The sequence below is a fragment of the Saimiri boliviensis genome, chromosome 8 (assembly GCF_048565385.1).
Source record: "Saimiri boliviensis isolate mSaiBol1 chromosome 8, mSaiBol1.pri, whole genome shotgun sequence".
NCBI classification, from domain to species: domain Eukaryota; kingdom Metazoa; phylum Chordata; class Mammalia; order Primates; family Cebidae; genus Saimiri; species Saimiri boliviensis.
Genome location: NC_133456.1, coordinates 74,662,913 through 74,681,750, shown reverse-complemented (window position 1 = coordinate 74,681,750; position 18,838 = coordinate 74,662,913). Strand labels below are relative to the sequence as shown.

The 18,838-nt window shown below is 42.7% G+C and overlaps 1 protein-coding gene across 2 annotated transcripts in view; it reads left to right on the top strand.

Annotated features, from left to right (window-relative positions):
- Positions 1-16,440, top strand: part of ETV5 (ETS variant transcription factor 5) — a 69,180-nt gene extending 52,740 nt beyond the window's left edge. The window contains exons 10-13 of one of the 2 annotated variants that reach the window (XM_003926981.4): positions 4,585-4,653; positions 4,832-5,001; positions 10,273-10,374; positions 13,911-16,440. In XM_003926981.4, the coding sequence (XP_003927030.2) occupies positions 4,585-4,653; positions 4,832-5,001; positions 10,273-10,374; positions 13,911-14,132 (563 nt within the window). In that variant the 3' untranslated portion in view covers positions 14,133-16,440. The remainder of the gene's footprint in view (positions 1-4,584; positions 4,654-4,831; positions 5,002-10,272; positions 10,375-13,910) is intronic. The other variant, XM_010337686.3, reaches the window with a different exon arrangement.
- Positions 16,441-18,838: the final 2,398 nt, after the last annotated feature.

Below are 18,838 nucleotides of genomic sequence, written 5' to 3'. Positions count from 1 at the left end.
ATTGAGCTAATCACCTGTTGCTGAAAAGTGGGTATTTCCAGATTATTCCTAAATTCAGTGAACATTCATCTAGCTAAATGTTTTTGTATTATCATTCTCTTGATTCTTGAAACTAAGTTTCTGAAATTTCTGGGTAAAAGGGGGTGCTGATAGTTTTTGTGAGGGTCTGTGTTTTGTTGTTTTTAGTGCATTGTCACAGATTTTTAAATTTTAGGATTTTTCTAAAGAAGTAATTAAATGTGAATCAAAAGGAAGAAGGGAGCCTTTTGTTGGGGGAGGATAATTGGGCTTTTAAGCTCCTGCATAAATGAATGACAGTAGCAAATCTATGGGCTCATTTGATGGAAAGGAGCCCCAGTAGGGACTGCAATCATGCTTAGGGGCATGAAAGGCCTTCAGAGATGGGCTCAGAGCTTCAAGTTACCATTCTGGGCAAAGGCTAACTTGAGATGGTAGATTCAGGAGTTCCCTTCTGAACATTGAAATAGGAAAGGTTTTTTTAGAACTCCTTTCCTAGGTGTATGTCTTCTTTTTCTCAATACATTTTTCCCTGAAGATTTAAAGCAGTGTGATTCCCAAAACCTGTGACAACAGCTTCACCTGGGATTTTAAAAATGTACATTCTCAGGACCCATTCCAGGCCTACTGAATCAGAACTCTGAGGAGTGGGACCCAGCAATCTGTGTTTTAACAAGTCCTTCAGGAGATTGTGGTGTACCTTCAAGTTTGAAAACTACTGAATAGAGATTCTCAAGTTTGGTCAAACATTAGAATCACCTAGGGAGCCTCTAAAAATTTTGATGTCCAGGCTTCATCCAGAGCAATTAAATCAGAAATTCTGAGGTGAGACCCAGGCTTTAGTAGTTTTTAAAGCTCCCCAGGTGATTCCAGTGTGCATCCAAGGTTGAGAACCACTGGTCTCTGTCATTTGAAATGAAAGTCAAAAGAACTGATACTCATGAAGCATTGGCTGCCTTTTATAAGTGATTCGTTCCTAAGAATGGTTTCTGTGGGTAGCTGCTTCACACCCACTTGGTTAGATGGGAGACGAAGTGTTGTTTCACTGGGTACCCTGTGATGTTCTGATGGAGTGTCCAGCCCTGGAAAGGAAGGGCTGTCTCCTGGACACTGGCTGTGATGGGCACAGCTACATGGGGCTCTCTTTGAGGTTCCTGAATATTTCTACAGAAGCAGTTGATGTCTGTAGCAGGCAAACTAGAAGGGAGTGAGGGAAGAGAGGGAGGAAAACATTTTACATAATTACAACATTTAGGAAAGAGCATGGTCTTAGGGGAAATATTTTTAGCAAGGCGTTGGGTTGCTTACTACACAAGTGCATTTGTGTGTGTTTTCCCTGCACCCTTCCCCATTCCTTTCCCTGACTTCAAACACGTCGAAGAAGTTAATTAAAAAAACAAAAACAAAACAGCATTTTTAATTGTTTTAAATTTCCCTGACATGCTTTTTCTCTCCTTATACAGGCTTGATCACAGATGTCTGTGAAACAGTTAATGAAACAAGTGTTTCTGATTGGCATCTGTGATTGCTAAGATAGCCATCCTGCCTTAAGTGTTCACCTGGAGTCTTTGCATCATGTTTTGCATCTTTTGTTTCTACTTGGCCCCTCAAACAGGTTCTTCCTTCCTGCCACCTTTATTTGAGTGATTAGATGATTGTGGCCACAACTGATAAACTGCTGGCGCAAATTCAGCTGACTTAAATTTCACTTAACCAATAGTATCTTCCAGGTGGTTTAGAGGACCACAGGTGGTGATGCCTAGAAACCACAAAATATCCCAAAGTGATACTTCTTATAGGCAGATCTTCATCTGATTCGTTCTGAAAAACCAAGAATTTCATCTAAGTATACGTTGTTGTTGTTTTCTATGTACTATGAATGTATTTTTCTTCCCTTAGAGGAGAACGCCTCTAAAAAGAACATGGCAAGTTTGACAGATTTGTAAACTTTGACGTTCACTTATAATGACTTTATAATAAGACCATTAAAACATCACTGGAATATCAAAATACATATGGGATGTCGGGAAATATATAGCTTCCTGGCAGCCAGGACAAAATGTTTAAAGCATACTAGATTATAAAAGTCTTGTTGGTAAGACAGAGTATACCAGTTTGTCATAAAAGTCAGTTTAGTACCAAATTGGAAAATAAATTTATCAGGAGTCACTGAATCCCTGACTTTAAAGTTAGCATTATATTCTTAAATATTTTTAATGAAGGCTATAGAATCTCTTATTTATTCAAATATCTATTTAGTACTTATGTGTAAGGTGCCATGAGGACACTAAGATACCAAGATATGATCCTTATCCTCAAGGAATTTAGAATCTTTGATGGAGGATATAAGACCAAGCTCTCACATTATTCCATTAATTTCTTAATTGTGCTTACCACAATGTACAATGACTATTTTTTTAACTATCATTTATTACACATTTATGTACCAGGAGCTACCCTTGGCATTCTGGTATAAAGATAGAGCAGTGGATCAATTGAATGATATTAACTCAAACTCATAACAACACCATAAGGTAGGAATTATTATCTGCTAAAATGAGGACACTAGAGCACAGAGAGATTAATTTATTCAGTATTGCACAGCTAATTGGGGTCCATCAGTACTACACCATCTCTCGTTTCTTTTTCTCTAACAGGAAAATGGCAGGTCTGTCTCCCCCAGTTGGGATGCAGTCTCCATGAGAACAAGGACCAAGTGTATATTCTTCTGGCTACCTACTGCCTTCTAGCACAGTGCCTGGCATAAATATTTAGTGGATTAAATAATATATAAATGTCAATAAAATAGACTTCCTTTGATGTCATTAAGCAACAGAGAACTAATGCTTAGGGCTGAGAAAACAAAAATGAATAATACAAATCTCAAAACAGTCTCAGTTGTGCAGAGTTTCTTCAGTCCCAGGCCTCTTAAAAATGGTGCTGGTCCTGCCAAGAAGCTACTTGATCTGGGTTGACTGAAGGAACAAAGAATGGTGAAATTATATCTTGGCGCCTTTACTCATGGATTTATTTTATTTATTTATTTTTTTTTTTGGTGAGACAGAGTCTTGCTCTGTCTCCCAGGCTGGAGTGCAATGTCATGGTCTCCGCTCACTGCAATCTCTGCCTCCTGGGTTCAGTTCTCCTGCCTCAGCCTCCCAGGTAGCTAGAATTACAGGCACCCACCACTATGCTCAGCTAATTTTTTGTGTTTTTAGTAGAGATTACGTTTCAACCGTGTTGGCTAGGCTGGTCTCGAACCCCTGACCCCAGATGATTCACTCCCCGCCCAGCCTCCCAAAGTGCTGGGATTACAGGCTGTTTTGTCTATGACAAACTGATTTAAAATCACTTATTGCCTGCTCCTCCGTAAGTTACATAGCACTTGCTATTATGGCTGTCCTCATTCAGACCCCTTGAAGCTTTACAGATACAGTCACCCTTGTAATTGCTCATGGACCCACCACTGTGCCCGGCCTTGTGGATTTTTTAAGTTGCAGCGGATCCTTCTCAGACTCTAATGAATTAAAGTCCTTCATTGCAGAGCCTTTTCCCCTGCCTGCCCCCACTGTATATCAAACATGTAGAGCTGTACTATAGAGCCAGGTGAACTGACTGGAAAATGAAGCTCCAGGAAGCACTGCCTGTCAAACAGGAGCCCTTTGCATTCTCCTAAGAGGTGTGCTGCTGAAGGAATATGCACTGGAGACCTTACACTTCCCAACAGGCTAAACTACAAGGAAGAATGTGGCCCCCATCAAAGTTCCCTGTTCCCTGGCTCTGATTAGAAGCACCAATCTTGACAGGGTGCCTAGTGGCATGGTGGTTAGCACTGAATGTGTATAAGGGGTTTATGGAGGAAGACTATCAGGCCATCCTTCCTCCTTGAGCCCTTTAACTTGTGTTGTTGGGCCAGTTCCTCTTTCTTGACTTTTGTTTTGTCGTCTATGCAATGAATTTGTTTCATTGCTGGAAAGTCTTTTCAGATCCCCTTCACTATGTTTGGTAATGACACCTCCAGTACTGCTTTCGAAATCCTCTACAGGCCCAAGTCTTTATTCATTTTGGCAACATTCTTTACCCTTCAAGCTCTTTCGTAATTGAATGAGATATGTGAGTAGCTTGGATGAGTTTATAGGAAAGGTTGAAATTAATTTTAGCTAACAGGAAAATGGCAGGTCTATGTACAGATCAACCAAATCCATCCAGCTAGGCCAACTGAAATAGAGGTGTGTTTTCAGATGTAAAGGCTTAGTCAGAGCAACATTGATCCATGCAGACCTCAGAAGCAAAATGTGAAGGAACGTACTGGTGACTCAGCACTTCCTGTAGTCTCAGCTGTAAAAGCAGGAATTGATTCTGCTCTGACTGAGGCGCAGGTGATTACATCAGAATTAGAATGCCTGAGCCCTTTTGAAATCCCCGCAAATTCAGTCTGGCATAAATACAGCAGTAGGGCTCAGGACCTGAAATGATAGGATCCCACTTTAGTCCTTAAATCCATAGTTTTAGTACAACACGGAATTTGTTAAGCAATGTAGTCTTTCTTTTACAATTCTCTTTCAGGTTTTTCATATGAAAAAGATCCCCGATTATACTTTGATGACACTTGTGTTGTGCCTGAGAGACTGGAAGGTAAGTAGCCCCATCCAAGGTTTGTTGCCAGGTAGAGGTTTGGAGATGTCAGAACACCTCAATCATGACTGTCTTCCCAAGTTGAGTGATTAAATCAGCATGAACAACTCCTTTTTATCCCAGCCACCTGAGATACTTAGAGCTAAGCTATTGTGTGATGTGTCCCTGTCCCAAACAGGCAAAGTCAAGCAGGAGCCTACAATGTATCGAGAGGGGCCCCCTTATCAGAGGCGAGGTTCCCTTCAGCTGTGGCAGTTCCTGGTCACCCTTCTTGATGACCCAGCCAATGCCCACTTCATTGCCTGGACAGGCCGAGGCATGGAGTTCAAGCTGATAGAACCAGAAGAGGTATGTATGTGCTGGATGCTGGACTCAGACGGTGTTTGATTTGTTGTTGTTGATGATGATGTTTTTTCTTTAGATTTCCACTGAGGCTTTTTATCATGTTAAGTCTACTCTTCTCATTCAACTTCTGGCCTGGCCAGTGGGCTTGGCAGTATCCCTCCTATTAATAGGACAGTTTATAATACATGGACAAGCAGAGTTCTCCACTGTAGAATACATTAAAAGTATTTCTAACACTTCTGCTAAATCTTGGGAGTGAGACCATGAAGACTTATATTCAAATAGGATATGCTCTCCCCTTTGGAAAGTCTTTTTCAAGTATTGTTTCAATGATACAGACTTGTTTTGGTCTTAGCCCCTGTAGGCCATAGACTATCTCTGAGGCTACATGAACATATTGTATGACATTTTGCCAATATGTTACAGGATACAGCTACCCAATATGTATTTCAAATGGCTGTAGCCTGGAAAAATAAAATCATCAGAGATGGATCAATCTTATGAGCTTAGATTTTTTTTTTTTTTTTTTTTTTTTTTTTTTTTTTAGGCAGAGTTTCCCTCTAGTTACCCAGGCTGGAGTGCAATGACTCAATCTCGGCTCACCGCAACCTCTGCCTCCTGGGTTCAAGCAATTCTCCTACCTTAGCCTCCCGAGTAGCTGGGACTATAGGCTGCGCCACCATGCCCAGCTAATTTTTGTATTTTTAGTAGAGACGGGGTTTCACCATGTTGACCAGGATGGTCTCGATCTCTTGACCTAGTGATCCACCCGCCTCGGCCTCCCACAGTACTGGGATTATAGGCATGAACCACCGCGCCCAGCCTAGATTTTTTTTTTAAAGGTGTGTTAGGTCTGGGCACAATGGCTCACACCTGTAATCCCAACATTTTGGGAGGCCAAAGCAGCTGTATTACTTGAGCCCAGGAGTTCAGAACCAGCCTGGGTAACATGGCAAAACCTTGTCTCTACAAAAAATACAAATATATATATATATATATATATATATATATATATATATTAGCTAGGCAGGGTGGTGTGTGTCTGTAGTACAAACCATTTGAGAGAGTGAGGTGGGGAGGATTGATTAAGCCTGGGCAACAGAGTGGAAGCCTGTGTCCAAAAACATAAAGGTGTGTTATGTGGCATCACAATAGAGTAGTTGAGAGATGATGCAAACCTCAATTATTTTAACAGGAAAAGAACATTGTTACTGTTTCTGTGCCCAGAACTATTGACAGAAATACACTATTTTTGTAAGAACCAGTACCATTTCTTCAGTGGAGAAGATACACCCTAGAATCCCTTTCCCAAATATCACAAAACAAAGTAAATTAAATCAGGCTCTCAGTATAGCATATTCTAAAGGGGTTGATTTTTAATTTCTGTTTGATTTAGAATCTAGGGAGATTATAAATGGAACAGAAATAAGTGCCCAAAAAAACTGACATATGCTTCTTTCAGTAGCATGTTCTTAGGCATATAAATTAAACCAGCAGATCAAAAGGCATCTTTGGGTTGGGTATAATTAAATTGGAAACAACACTCTTAGACACTCTTAGAAAGCATTTGAATGAGAATTATAGTTTTCAGTGTTCAGTTAACTCGAGGGCTTGCTTTAACACACCAAGGAAATATGTTGGCATGGGGTTAACAGCAGGAGGTAACAACCTGGGACTTGATTTGGAAGAAGAAAGTGGTCTAAAGGTTCAAATGGGAAAAGGAGGAGAATGTATGGATTGGAAATGTATGAGGGATCTTGATTGGTAGGAGAAGAAGGCAGCCTTCATTAAAGGCAGTTATAAAACAAGGTACACATATGTTCCCTGTTTTCTATTCACTCCCGAGAATGGAAATGTATCAACATCTAGACTGTAGACAGCTTCTATGAGGTTCAGTCTACATTCGGAGCTGGAGTTGAGTGCCACTGTGTTCGTTTAGTGCGTAAGTGTTTTTTTCTGGCTATGTAGAAACAGCCATGTTTTAGGCTTCCAGCACCCCTAGAGAGCCATCCATCCCACATGGACCCATGCTCCTCCTCGCTGCTTTCTGAATAACATGGCCTGGTTTATGTGAAGTCTGAGGAAAGCATGTCACCTAGGTTCACAGAGGCTTTTTGAAAGTAGTTCTGTCACGTGGGTGCCCTCATTGCTTTATCTTGTTTCACAAACAGGAGCTTTTATTATTTTATTGCCACTGCCTCAGGCCTAAGCCCAGGCCGTCCAGCTGCAGGTAAACCTGGTTATGGCCTTCCATAAAGCTGTTATTGAATCTTCTGCACTCCCACCAGTGGTAAAGAGAATGACGAACAGATGGCAAAGGGCTCCTGCTTTCTTACTTAATAAAGAAACGAATATTAATACAGAATCATCATAAATGCCAGGCAGCCAAGTCATGTGAGAAGCCTGCAGTGTCCTTGAGCCTCCCTCAGTTGACCGGGCAGCTTTGTTTCTTCAGGAAATGTTGCTTTCCACCCCACCTTGAAGTCCCCAAGCATTCCCTAAGCTCCCAATGTGCCTTTCTGTTCACCCAGGATCAGTTGGGTGCCACATGTGCATGTTAGCCTCAGGACAGGTGACATTTGCTGAGCTCCCCTCGCCCCTCCTTTACCTATAAGGGCCCTGTTCTTGTTAATGTCAGGAAGATACCAGCTTCTGGAAAAAGCTGTAAGAAGTTGTCATGGGGGAGCTTGAAGGGTGAAGCGGAGGAGGAAGCTGTTGAGGACGTAATTGTAGGCAGCTGTGTGGCTGAGTAGTGCACTCTGGGTAATTATCCATAATATCCATTACACTGTGCATGGAAATTGTGGTTTTAGAACTGCGTTTTGGCAGGCCCCCTAATCAAATGTCTTTTGATAGTCATCCAGCTTAGCACCCTCTCAATTATGACTGACTCGGCTTTAATCTGTAGCCATTTTAACTGTGAATCTGCATTAATGAATATTTTGGGGGGTAGGGTTGTTTGTTGAACATGTGGCAGATAACTGATGCTAAGAGATTTGAAGGGATGGGCTGCTAGGAAGAGCCATTCCCAGTTCAGTAGCTTTTCTCTCTTTAAAGGGGAGAAGGGATAGGTAGATCCTTAACTCCTTCAGCCTCAGTCCTCAAGGTGCGTGCAACCAAAGTAACTGATAAGAGAGAAAAAAGGAAGAAAGATCTATTTGCCTGCCTCCACAGTCCCAGAAGAGGGGCAGCCCTAATTCCCAGCTGCTCTGGAGCTGAGCCGCATCATGCGTTACTGTAGAAGGAACAGCCGTGGTGAGGGCTAGAGAATCACAGGGCTCTGGCCCGAGAGGATGAGTCAGTAACTATGGCTACCAGAGCTGCGTTGAAATCTGTGTATATACCAAACCTCTCTCCAGTAAGCAACTGCATATGCAAGTGACAGCTGAGAGGTGGCCGCTCAAGTTGAAGAATATTCAAGGATTGTTTTCCACCCCTGAACATAGTAAAATGATGAGACTTCTTTGTAATTTCCCTGTGTTACTTATGGCAGACAGCAGTTAAAGATTAGTTTTATAAAGTATCATTTCTTTTGAACAGGGTACAATGACATATATTATTGGATTAGCACATTTCTCTTCTTACCATTATTTCTATTGGTTTAAAATGTTTATCTTTAACCAGGATGTAATTTTTGGTTAATTTTGCCTTTTGGGCTGTTTGAAAGGTAGAATTGAGTGGGTACCACATGGAGTAAAGAGAGACGCAGGACATTGTGTCTGCTGTGGAGACATGAAGTAATTGAACAGAAATTTAACTTTCACAGGGTTTCTTGCAAGGCAGAGTAGAATCATTGCTATTAATGTAATTAAGAGAGAGATGCATTCTCATCAGATCATTATTGATTTTTATTAAAGGTCATTTTAGAATCCTGAATTTAGGAGATGTTGCTTTCATTCTGCCCAAATATTTTAAGGAAATGGTTTATGCGAAATGCTGTCTTCTCTCTGCTTCCTACTCCGTGTTTAACATTTGGCTTTTAAAATATCAAAGGGACTGGGTATACTGGCTTGCTCCTATAATCCCAACGCTTTGGGAGGCTGAGGCAATTGGATCACTTGAAGTCAGGAGTTTGAGACCAGCCTGGCCAATATGGTGAAACCCCCTCTCTACTAAAAATACAGAAATTAGCTGAGCATGACGATGGACACCTATAATCCCAGCTGCTTGGGAGGCAGAGGCAGGAGAATCACTTGAGCCTGGGAAGCAGAGGGTGCATTGAGTCGTGATCGTGCCACTGCACTCCAGCCTGGGCAACAGAGTGAGACTCCGTCTCAGAAAATAAAAATAAAATACCGAAGGAATATAGGAATATAGTTAGTTTTTTTAAATTTTTTTTTAAGTTTCCAAAACTGACCTAAAATGCTCAAAACATGACCCCTGACCCGTGGTTTACATACATTTGAAAACCTTTGAGAAAACTCACATTTCCAGGGTTATTCTCCTACCTTGGCAGTCATTGTCATAAGTAGGATTTTGGAAGTTGATACACTTGAGAACAGAAATTGCCTGGCTGCTGTGATAATTGGGTAACCTCTCCTAGGAAGTTTTCCTGCTGTAAGGCTTCTTTGCCCAGAGCTCCAATTATATTGCCCTATCACTGCACCTCAGGTGGACTGGGTTGGATATAATGCATTTCAGAACTGTTTGGAAAACCCTGTTAATTTTTCATTAAGTGGATAATGGTGCTACATGCTTTAATGTCCATTCTGCAAGTCTGCTGGGAGTGTGGGATTGGATGGCAACAGGCTGAAATGATCTGATTCCCCCTTAGTCCGTGAGCTGCAATAAGTAAACATCTCCCAGTCCCCCTCCAATCTTATTAGAATTGAACCTTTGCTCTGCTGGCCCATTAGCAACTCACTAGTGTGTTTCTAATGTTTCAGGAATGACCATTCTAATTATTCCTTATTGACTGCTACAGAAACCATAGCACTTAATGGCAACATGTTAATGGTCTATGGGTATTGGTCGATAATTCATACGTGGAGAAACAGTAGAGGGCCTGCATCCTCTGGGACGTTAGCCAAGCCCTCTGCAATCTTAAAGTGCTAGCATTCTTCCATCTCTAGGTCTCACCTCCTAGTGGTCACTGAATCATCGCCTTTGTTGAGTGTTCGGTCTTGAGGGAGTTAAATGCCTTCCCTTCCAGGTCAGAGTAGTAGATCATTGACCAGAGCAGTCAGGTTACAGACCTGGCTTTGCTGGGATTGGGAGAGGACACGGGGCCCAGGGAATGTGTTTCCATTGCTCTTCACTTTCCTGTCCCTTCAGGTTGCTCGGCGCTGGGGCATCCAGAAGAACCGGCCAGCCATGAACTATGACAAGCTGAGCCGCTCTCTCCGCTACTACTATGAAAAGGGTATCATGCAGAAGGTGAGCCGTTATGCAAGACCCTTAGCCCACTCTGGTCTCTTTCAAGGAAAAAGTCCAGGGCTTCTGTAGTGAGACTGGTGATCGTCACTAAGAATAAATGTTAGCCCCCTAAGTGATTCTGTGGTAGGAAAGAATCTTGAGAAGACAACCTGAGACAAGAATCAAGTAAGATATTAAGAGTACACTGAGTGCTGTTGGGTATGTGGAAACTGGAAGTTGCATGTAGAGCACACAATAGAAAATTAGGCTCCTCTGCTTTCCCCAACTGCCTCTACATATGAAAGTTTCCAGAAACTTAGGCCAACTATTGTATCCAAAAAGGAGTCCATGAGGGAATCAACTTAAAAGTCTCTACTTCAACGGCTTGGCTGAAGTCTTTAATTGTTAAAACACCTAGACCTCCAAATCTGTTAGTTCGATATGCTAGAAGTGTTAGAGGAATAAGAACATCTGATTTTTCTTTCAGACTTACAGAAACTGAACTCAAGTTAAAAACCCTAGGTTTGTAGAATGACAGCAGAGTCACCTGGTAGCAGGTTGCTCTTTGTGGTTTAGAGGATGAAGCATATTTTGAGGAAATCAGTACAAAATTCTTATTGGGCTAGGTAGTGAGAGGCCATAGTCTTAACACCCATGGATAAGTAGAAGATGGGAATGGCAAGTCTTTCTTAGCTACCAAATGCTGTAATGTACTGTTGCCCAGATCCCAGCATTTACACATTGAGGCAGTGTACCTGGCAGTAGCTAATAAGATGAACTTGGCAGAAACATACGGGTATAGCTGCTGAGAACTTGTCTACAAGAAGCCAGATTCATCTTTCTCATAGTGGGGTGGTAATGTGACCCCTTATTCTCCTCACCACCTTAAAAAATACTCAACAGCTCATTGTGATCTTTCGGATAAACTCTAGACTTGTTAGTGCTTCGTACAGGCTCTGAGGCTGTTCCCAGTCTGATCACCACGTAACTCCCGTTTCCTCACTGACACTTGACTGCTTTCACTAGCATAGCCACCTTTTAATTTAATGTAGTATTTGTTTGCCAAAGAATACATGTTACATGCATGTACCTTATCAAGCATACCATAAAATGGAAAACACCTACTAAACTACCATCCTACTTAAGACCTAGAACATTCCTAATGCTCTCAGTACCTGGCCAGCCCCTCCTTGTTTTCTGTCTCAACCATCACCTTTCCGTTTCAGATTGGGTTAGGTGGTCCCCTCTGCTGCTTCTGATGGCACCAGCACTTGTTCCTACCACTTCTCTTCTCACTGTGTCTTAAGTAACTCCTTTCTTGTTGCTACCCGCCTCTGGAACATAAGCTCCTTCAGGGTAGGAACTGAGGTTTAACTTCGGTGCTAGACACAGAGTTAAATGCTATAAGATAGCTGGTCCCCCTAACCTACCTCTCCTTTTTTTAAAGTATACAGTCCAATGGGTTTTTATATATTCACAGAGCTGTACAACTATTACCACAATCAATTTTAGAACATTTTATCACCCCTAAAAGAAACCCCATACCCATCAGCAGTCCCTCCCGATTTTCCCCTGTCCTTCCTGGAGTCAGTATCATCAGGTCAAATCCTAAGTTCAGGTGGGAGAGCCACAATTCCTTTGCTGTTCCCAACTCCAGATCCAACATGGGGAGAACAGCCCAGGACACAGTAGCTTGAACCAGTGGAAATGAGCTGTCCTTAGGACTAGCTTCTGTGTTTTCTTTTTTTTTTTTTTTTTTTTGAGACTGAATCTCTCGCTCTGTTGCCCAGGCTGCAGTGCAGTGGCGTGATCTCGACTCACTGCAACCTCCACCTCCTGGGTTCAAGTGATTCTTCTGCCTCAGACTCCTGAGTACCTGGGACTACAGGTGTGCGCCACCACGCCTGGCTAATTTTTTTATTTTTAGTAGAGACAGGGGTTTCACCATATTGGCCAGGCTGGTCTCCTGACCTCATGATCCGCCCGCCTCTGCCTCCCAAAGTGCTGGGATTACAGGTGTGATCCACTGTGCCCAGCCGCTTCTGTGTTTTCTAAGGAAGTAGAAGAGAACTTTACTTCTGAAAATAAATAGGGAGAGAGTACAAAGAAGGCCCAGGAATGAGGCTTGGGTAGGCTCAGATCCTAACACTTCAGTTTGTTAGCAGTATGGTTTGAAGAAGGTCACCTAATCTCCCAAAGCCTCTATTTCTAATAAAAATGTAGATAATAATCCTTGCTCTGATATCACTGGATAATACAGTTGAAAATATTTCAGGAACAATGTATCATCCAATGTAAGGGAGGGGTTATTATTTTATTTGTTATATGACTCATGAGTAAATGAGAGCTCATTAAAAGGTGAATGATAGCCTGTTGGTAAGTAGAGAGACTTAACAAATGCTGTAGTCCCATACCGTCTATTTTTTAAAGGAAAATTGAGATTCACAGAGGTTAAGACTCATTAGTGACTAAACCAGGACTGGAAGCCATGGGCTCCTGGCTTCTGATCTAGGATTATTTTCACTGTGCTCTCCTGCCTCACTCTTCCACAGGAACTCATTTTTGGAGTTGGGCTTTAAGGTAAAACTGTGGCAATACAACACTAACTAGAGATGGTTGATTGATAGAGATTTGGAAGCAGAGCCATACTTGTTGAATTAAAAAAAGATTTTAGAGTCACAGCAGAATGACTAAAGGGCAGGATTAAACTCAACAGTTCGAATTTTTTAATCTCAAATGTTTATTTTGTCAGTAATTTTGGCTGCCTTCCCTTGCCTCTCTGCGTCTCCAGAAAGAAGCCGATTATCGGGTTCAGTTTTCAGTGTTAGGTGCTTCTTGTACTGTTGCTAACCAACCAACTGAGAGAGGGTGATCCCATTGACCTAGATGGCTCATCAGCCACATACCATGAGGCCCTTGAATAACCAAGACCTTCTGGTTCTAATATGATAATGCAGAAGACCCATAGAAAGGTGGTTTGCGGTTCCGAGTGTAGCAGCACCATGCAACGGGTAGCTTACAGCTGCCAGTAAGCCAAAAGCAATTCTTTTTGGCTTTGGAACATACTTAAGGCTTCCAAACAGGCTATCTCTAATCAGATTTCTAACCTTTCAAAAATAACGTGACCATACTGTGAAGACTGTAAACTCTGGAGGTGACCAAAAATGTGGTCTATTAGGCCTTGCACCTGTCAGTCCTTACACCTTTTTGGAACACCAAACTCCAGGCTCAGCATAACCATGCTTTTGAAGCTATCACTGGAAGACAAAGTGAGGATTTTCTCTTAAGAGTCCATCTAGTGTGAATCTGAAATTGAGATTCTTTTTAACTGCTGTAGTATCAGTAAAACACCTGGCAGGTAAGAGGTTCCCAGGATTCTCAAAATAAATCTGAGTGATTGGGGTAATCAACTGCTTCTTTTGTCCCTGGCTTTGTGACCTAGGATAATCAACTGCTTCTTTTGTCCCTGGCTTTGTGACCTAGGAATGCCTGGTTTTCTTCCCCTGATCCCATGGCCTGTTCCAAATGGACCCTGTAAGGTGTGTTTTCTCCCTCAGGTGGCTGGAGAGCGGTATGTCTACAAATTTGTCTGTGACCCAGATGCCCTCTTCTCTATGGCTTTCCCGGATAACCAGCGTCCGTTCCTGAAGGCGGAGTCCGAGTGCCACCTCAGCGAGGAGGACACCCTGCCACTGACCCACTTTGAAGACAGCCCCGCTTACCTCCTGGATATGGATCGCTGCGGCAGCCTCCCCTATGCTGAAGGCTTTGCTTACTAAGTTTCTGAGTGGCGGAGTGGCCAAACCCTAGAGCTAGCAGTTCCCATTCAGGCAAACGAGGGCAGTGGTTTTGTTTGTGTTTTTGGCTGTTCCTAAAGCTTGCCCTTTGAGTATTATCTGGAGAACCCAAGCCGTCTCTGGATTGGCACCCTTAAAGACAGATACATTGGCTGGGGAGTGGGAACAGGGAGGGGCAGAAAACCACCAGAAGGCTGGCGCCTCAACTCTGATTCTGATGAGGTTTCCGGGAAGAGATCAAAATGGAGTCTCCTTACCATGGACAATATATGCAAAGCAATATCTTGTTCAGGTTAGTACCCGCAAAACGGGACACAGTATGTGACAATCTGCATTGATCATGGACTACTAAATGCCTTTACGAAGAAGGGCTCTGATTTGCACAACTTCTAGAAAAAGAAATCACAAACCCGTAGAAAAGGGAGTAGGCTAAGTTGGGGAGGCTCAAACCATGAAGGGTTAAAAATATATCTTAAAAATTGGAAAGCTCTTCTAGCTGAATCTGAAATGTTACCCCTTGTCTCGGAGAGCAGGGGGGGCAGTCAGAACAGCTGTTCCCCACTCCATGGTTCTCAAAATCATAAAACATTGCTACTCTTGGGAACCGTCCGGCCATGTGGTCGCCAAGTAGAGCAAGCACCCTTTCTCTTCCCAATCACATGGCTGAGTGCGGATGGCTTTTATTTTAGGAGAAGGGCGATTAACACTTTTGACAGTATTTTGTTTTGCCTTGATTTGGGGGATTGTTTTGTTTTGGTGGTTGTTTTAGCAAAACAGTTTATAAACTGATTTTTGTAGTTTTGGTATTTAAAGCAAAAAAAAAAACAAAAAAACAAAAAAACAAAAACCTTTCGGTAACTGCACTGTGTCCCTGAACCAGGGCCGTGCTGACTTACGAAGACACTGCAGCTTGAGAGGGGCTTTGCTGGGGCTTCCCCTTGGCCGTGTGAAAGCCCGCCTTGTTGCCTGCTTTGTGCTTTCTGTACCAGACAACCTGATGGAACATTTGCACCTGAGTTGTACATTTTTGAAGTGTGCAGGGCAGCCTGGACACAAGCTTAGATTCTCTGTGTATAGTTCCCCATGTTCACTAACATGCCCTCTCTGGAAAGCATATGTATATAACATGTGTCATGTCCTTAGGAAACCTGGTCACCTGGTGAGAACTCTTGAGATTCTTCCCTGGGCATGACTGATGACAGTTTCCATTTCATCAGTTTGTTTTGTTTCCCTTTTTCTTTAAATCTTGGACTTTAAACCCTGCCTGTATGATTCAGTAGGGTTTGAGACTTATGTGTGATACTGACAGGTAAGCAACAGTGCTAGCATTCTAGATTCCTGCCTTTATAAAAAAAGAAATTATTCTCATTGCTGTATTATATTGGGAAAGTTTTAAATAACCAAGCTAAGGCTATGTGAAAGTTGAGCTCAAGTGAGAGGATAAGTTACTGGTGGTACCTTGCTGCCTGCTCTGCTGGTAGAATTCTGTGCTCCCCATGACACTTAGCACATTAAGAATGACCATGCTGTTCCTCATACTTGATGGAGGCAGTGCTGACTCTGTGAGTGTGAGACACGTGCTTTGAACTGCTTTTCTATTAATGGAGCACTCCATAGTCCCAAACAGTCCCCCTTATGACCGACAGCACGTTTGTGAAGCGGTTCGCAGGGATAAGGGGTGCACTTTATAGCTATGGAAACATGAGATTCTCCTCTGTTGGAAGCTAATTAGCCCACAAGGTGGTAAACCTATAGCTTGGGCCTTAATTAGCATTGTACTCTAATCAAGGACTCTTTCTAAACCATATTTATAGCTTTCTTAACCTACACATAGTCTATACATAGATGCATATTTTACCCCCAGCTGGCTAGAGATTTATTTGTTGTAAATGCTGTATAGATTTGGTTTTCCTTTCTTTACTTATCTTGGTTTGGATTTTTTTGAATGGATTTATGCTGTCTTAGCAATATGAGAATAATCCTCTGTAGCCTGAGCTGCCCCTCCCCTGCTGTAACTGCGTGGCCTGTGCTGTCCACCAGCACGGGACCACGGCTCACCAATGCATTCCCATTGGACTCATGCGCCTCCCGGATGGTTTTTGTTTTTTTCGGGGGTTCTTTGGGGTTTGTTTGTTTGCTTCTTTTCCAGAGTGTGGAAAGTCTACAGTGCAGAAAGACTTTAACCTGCCAGTTGATTTGAAATACTTTCCCCTGCGCAGGGCCGTATGCATCCTGCCAAGCTGCGTTATATTCTGTACTGTGTACAATAAAGAAGTTTGCTTTTCGTTTACCAAGCCCTGAAACCTGCCTCTTTCTTGCCCTCAGTGGTCCAATTTTAAAGCAGGCAAAAGCCCCCTGGCTTTCTCTCCACCCCCACCCTAGCCCTCTCTCAACAGTTTAGCCTTACCAATGAACAGACCATGGAATTGAGGGTAGTTTCAGGAACTCTGTTACCTGGAAATAGACTCCAGCTAGAAATTTAATCCAAAGAGATAAGAAGTCGAGAGATCCTCTTCCCAGCCAATAGTGAGCTGAGATCACCTCATCCCCTGGAGTCCACCGCACCGCCAATTCTTAGTAACTTTTTTTTTTTTTTAAGCGTAACCCACGTTTGGCTTTGTGTTGTGTGAAAAGATTGCAGGCTAGTCTAGGACTTTGGAGTCCCAGAATTATTCTCAACCCCTTACATAGATACTCGGAAAATTAATAAGAACATAAGACCATTCATTTTCTCATTTTTTCCCCAGTAAGTTTTGCTCTTGACAAGTAAAAATTTGACTAACGGTTGATGAATAACGAGCTCAGGAAGGTTTTGCTTATGTTTTTTCTGGTCATACAGCAGTAAGTAAAAACCTTTCCTCCAAGTCTGTCTCTCTTGAATATATATCACTTGGGAAATATGTGGAAGGAAATGAAAAGGCAGCTGCTGGGTTGTCTGCAGTAGTAGTATGGCTTTTAGTGTTCCTATTTCACCCTTTTTCTGTACCTCTAATTTGGCCTTTTCAAGACTCCTATTACAGTGGAGAAATAAAGTAGAGCCTTTTTTCAAACCTAGAACAGAAGGCTTTCCGTCAGTTTATCTGCTGTTTTTCTTGACTGTTTTACAAGCCTCTTAAGTGTAGAAACCTGTGAGACTGAACCAGTGCTCCGCCGCTTGAATTGGAGCTTGTGAGGAATGAATGTCTGCCACATAAACCCCATTAGCTCCGACAGATTAAGAAAAGATACTTGGGGAGAAGGGGCAGGGGTAAGCCGTCTCTGCCTCTCAGCTTCACCATGATAAAGCTTTAACAATCCGCTCCCCATTATTCACAGGCTCGTTATCCAGCCTGGGCCCAGACCCAGATCGTTAACCTAACGCGGGAGGTCACCAAACACGGCTGCCCTTCTAGTGTTGGACGCTGGGATAAGGAAGCCCAGAAAATGGGAAGTTTACTCTTCATCAGGGTCCCCTTTCATGAGCCAAGCCAGGGGAACAATGCGTATTCAGTTGTTAGATGACAAAGAGGTAGTGTGAGCGCAGAAGAATGTGGTTTTGAGAGCCAGAATATGTGCAGAATCTAAATTCTAATGCAGCTGGGACAAATGTAAACTAATGTGGGAGAAAAACACTAATGTACCCAGACGGTTGGAAACTTTAGAGAGACAGTTCATTGCCCAGAGGTGCAGGTGGCTCCTGCTCAATGTGTGGCCTCTGAAATACAAGCCAAAGGAAGGAAGTCCAGAAGATCATCAGTTTAATACCAATACATAGTGCAAGTATTGCTTAATACAAACGCATAGCGCAAATATTCTATTCAACATAAGTGTATTGTACTTAAAATAGGGGGAGGGGGGAGGGTGGTACCAGGTGACCAACTGTCCTTTTGATCCCATCGAGTACTCTGGTGTCCCATACAGAAGGGGCCCCTTGAATGACCAGCCTTAGCTCCTCTCATTTTAAGAGCTGGCTCTACACCCAGGCCTGGGTTTGTTGACCTTGGCAGTGAACCTCAGATCACCTTTGGATAACACTTTACAGTTTACAGAGCACTTTTTCATCTCCGTTATCTTTTTGGCAGGCTTTCTTAAACAGCAATACTGTTGAAATTGAATCTGAAAATACCATGGCTGTTAGCCTCCAGAATTAATTTCTTTTTTGGAATTTTTACAGTGGCTACTGTGGAGAGAGGACTAGTCATTTGGGTTCTGACCCCAGTTCAGTGGTTGATTGGATTTAACTAGATGGTCTCAGGGGGCCATCTGGTCTAACCTCTTAGGTTCATTGAGGGCACCGATGGAGCACTGCTTCCCAGATCTCACAGGTGGTAAGGTAGAAAGGAGTTTCCTAGGGAAGTCAAGAGGTATGTGCTCGTGTGTAGAGAGTTACCAGTTATGAACATCATTCTCAAGTCACCATTTTTAAGCAAACTCTGAAGATTGCTCCACCATTAAGGGCATGTTTCTTCATTTTCCAATCATCCACTGAGCACTTGCTAGATGCTAGGCACTGCTGGATGCTAAAAATAAATGATTTAGATGGCATTGTCAAGCGAAAGCCCTGTTCGTGGTATAGTAACAGTGTGACAACCTCTTACATGTTTAAATGCTATACTTCCCAGCTCATGCTTAAACACAACTGACACCATCTTATCCAGGCCATGCTGACCAGAAGCTCGGGAGGCTGGGGCGTTTATCCTCCAACACCT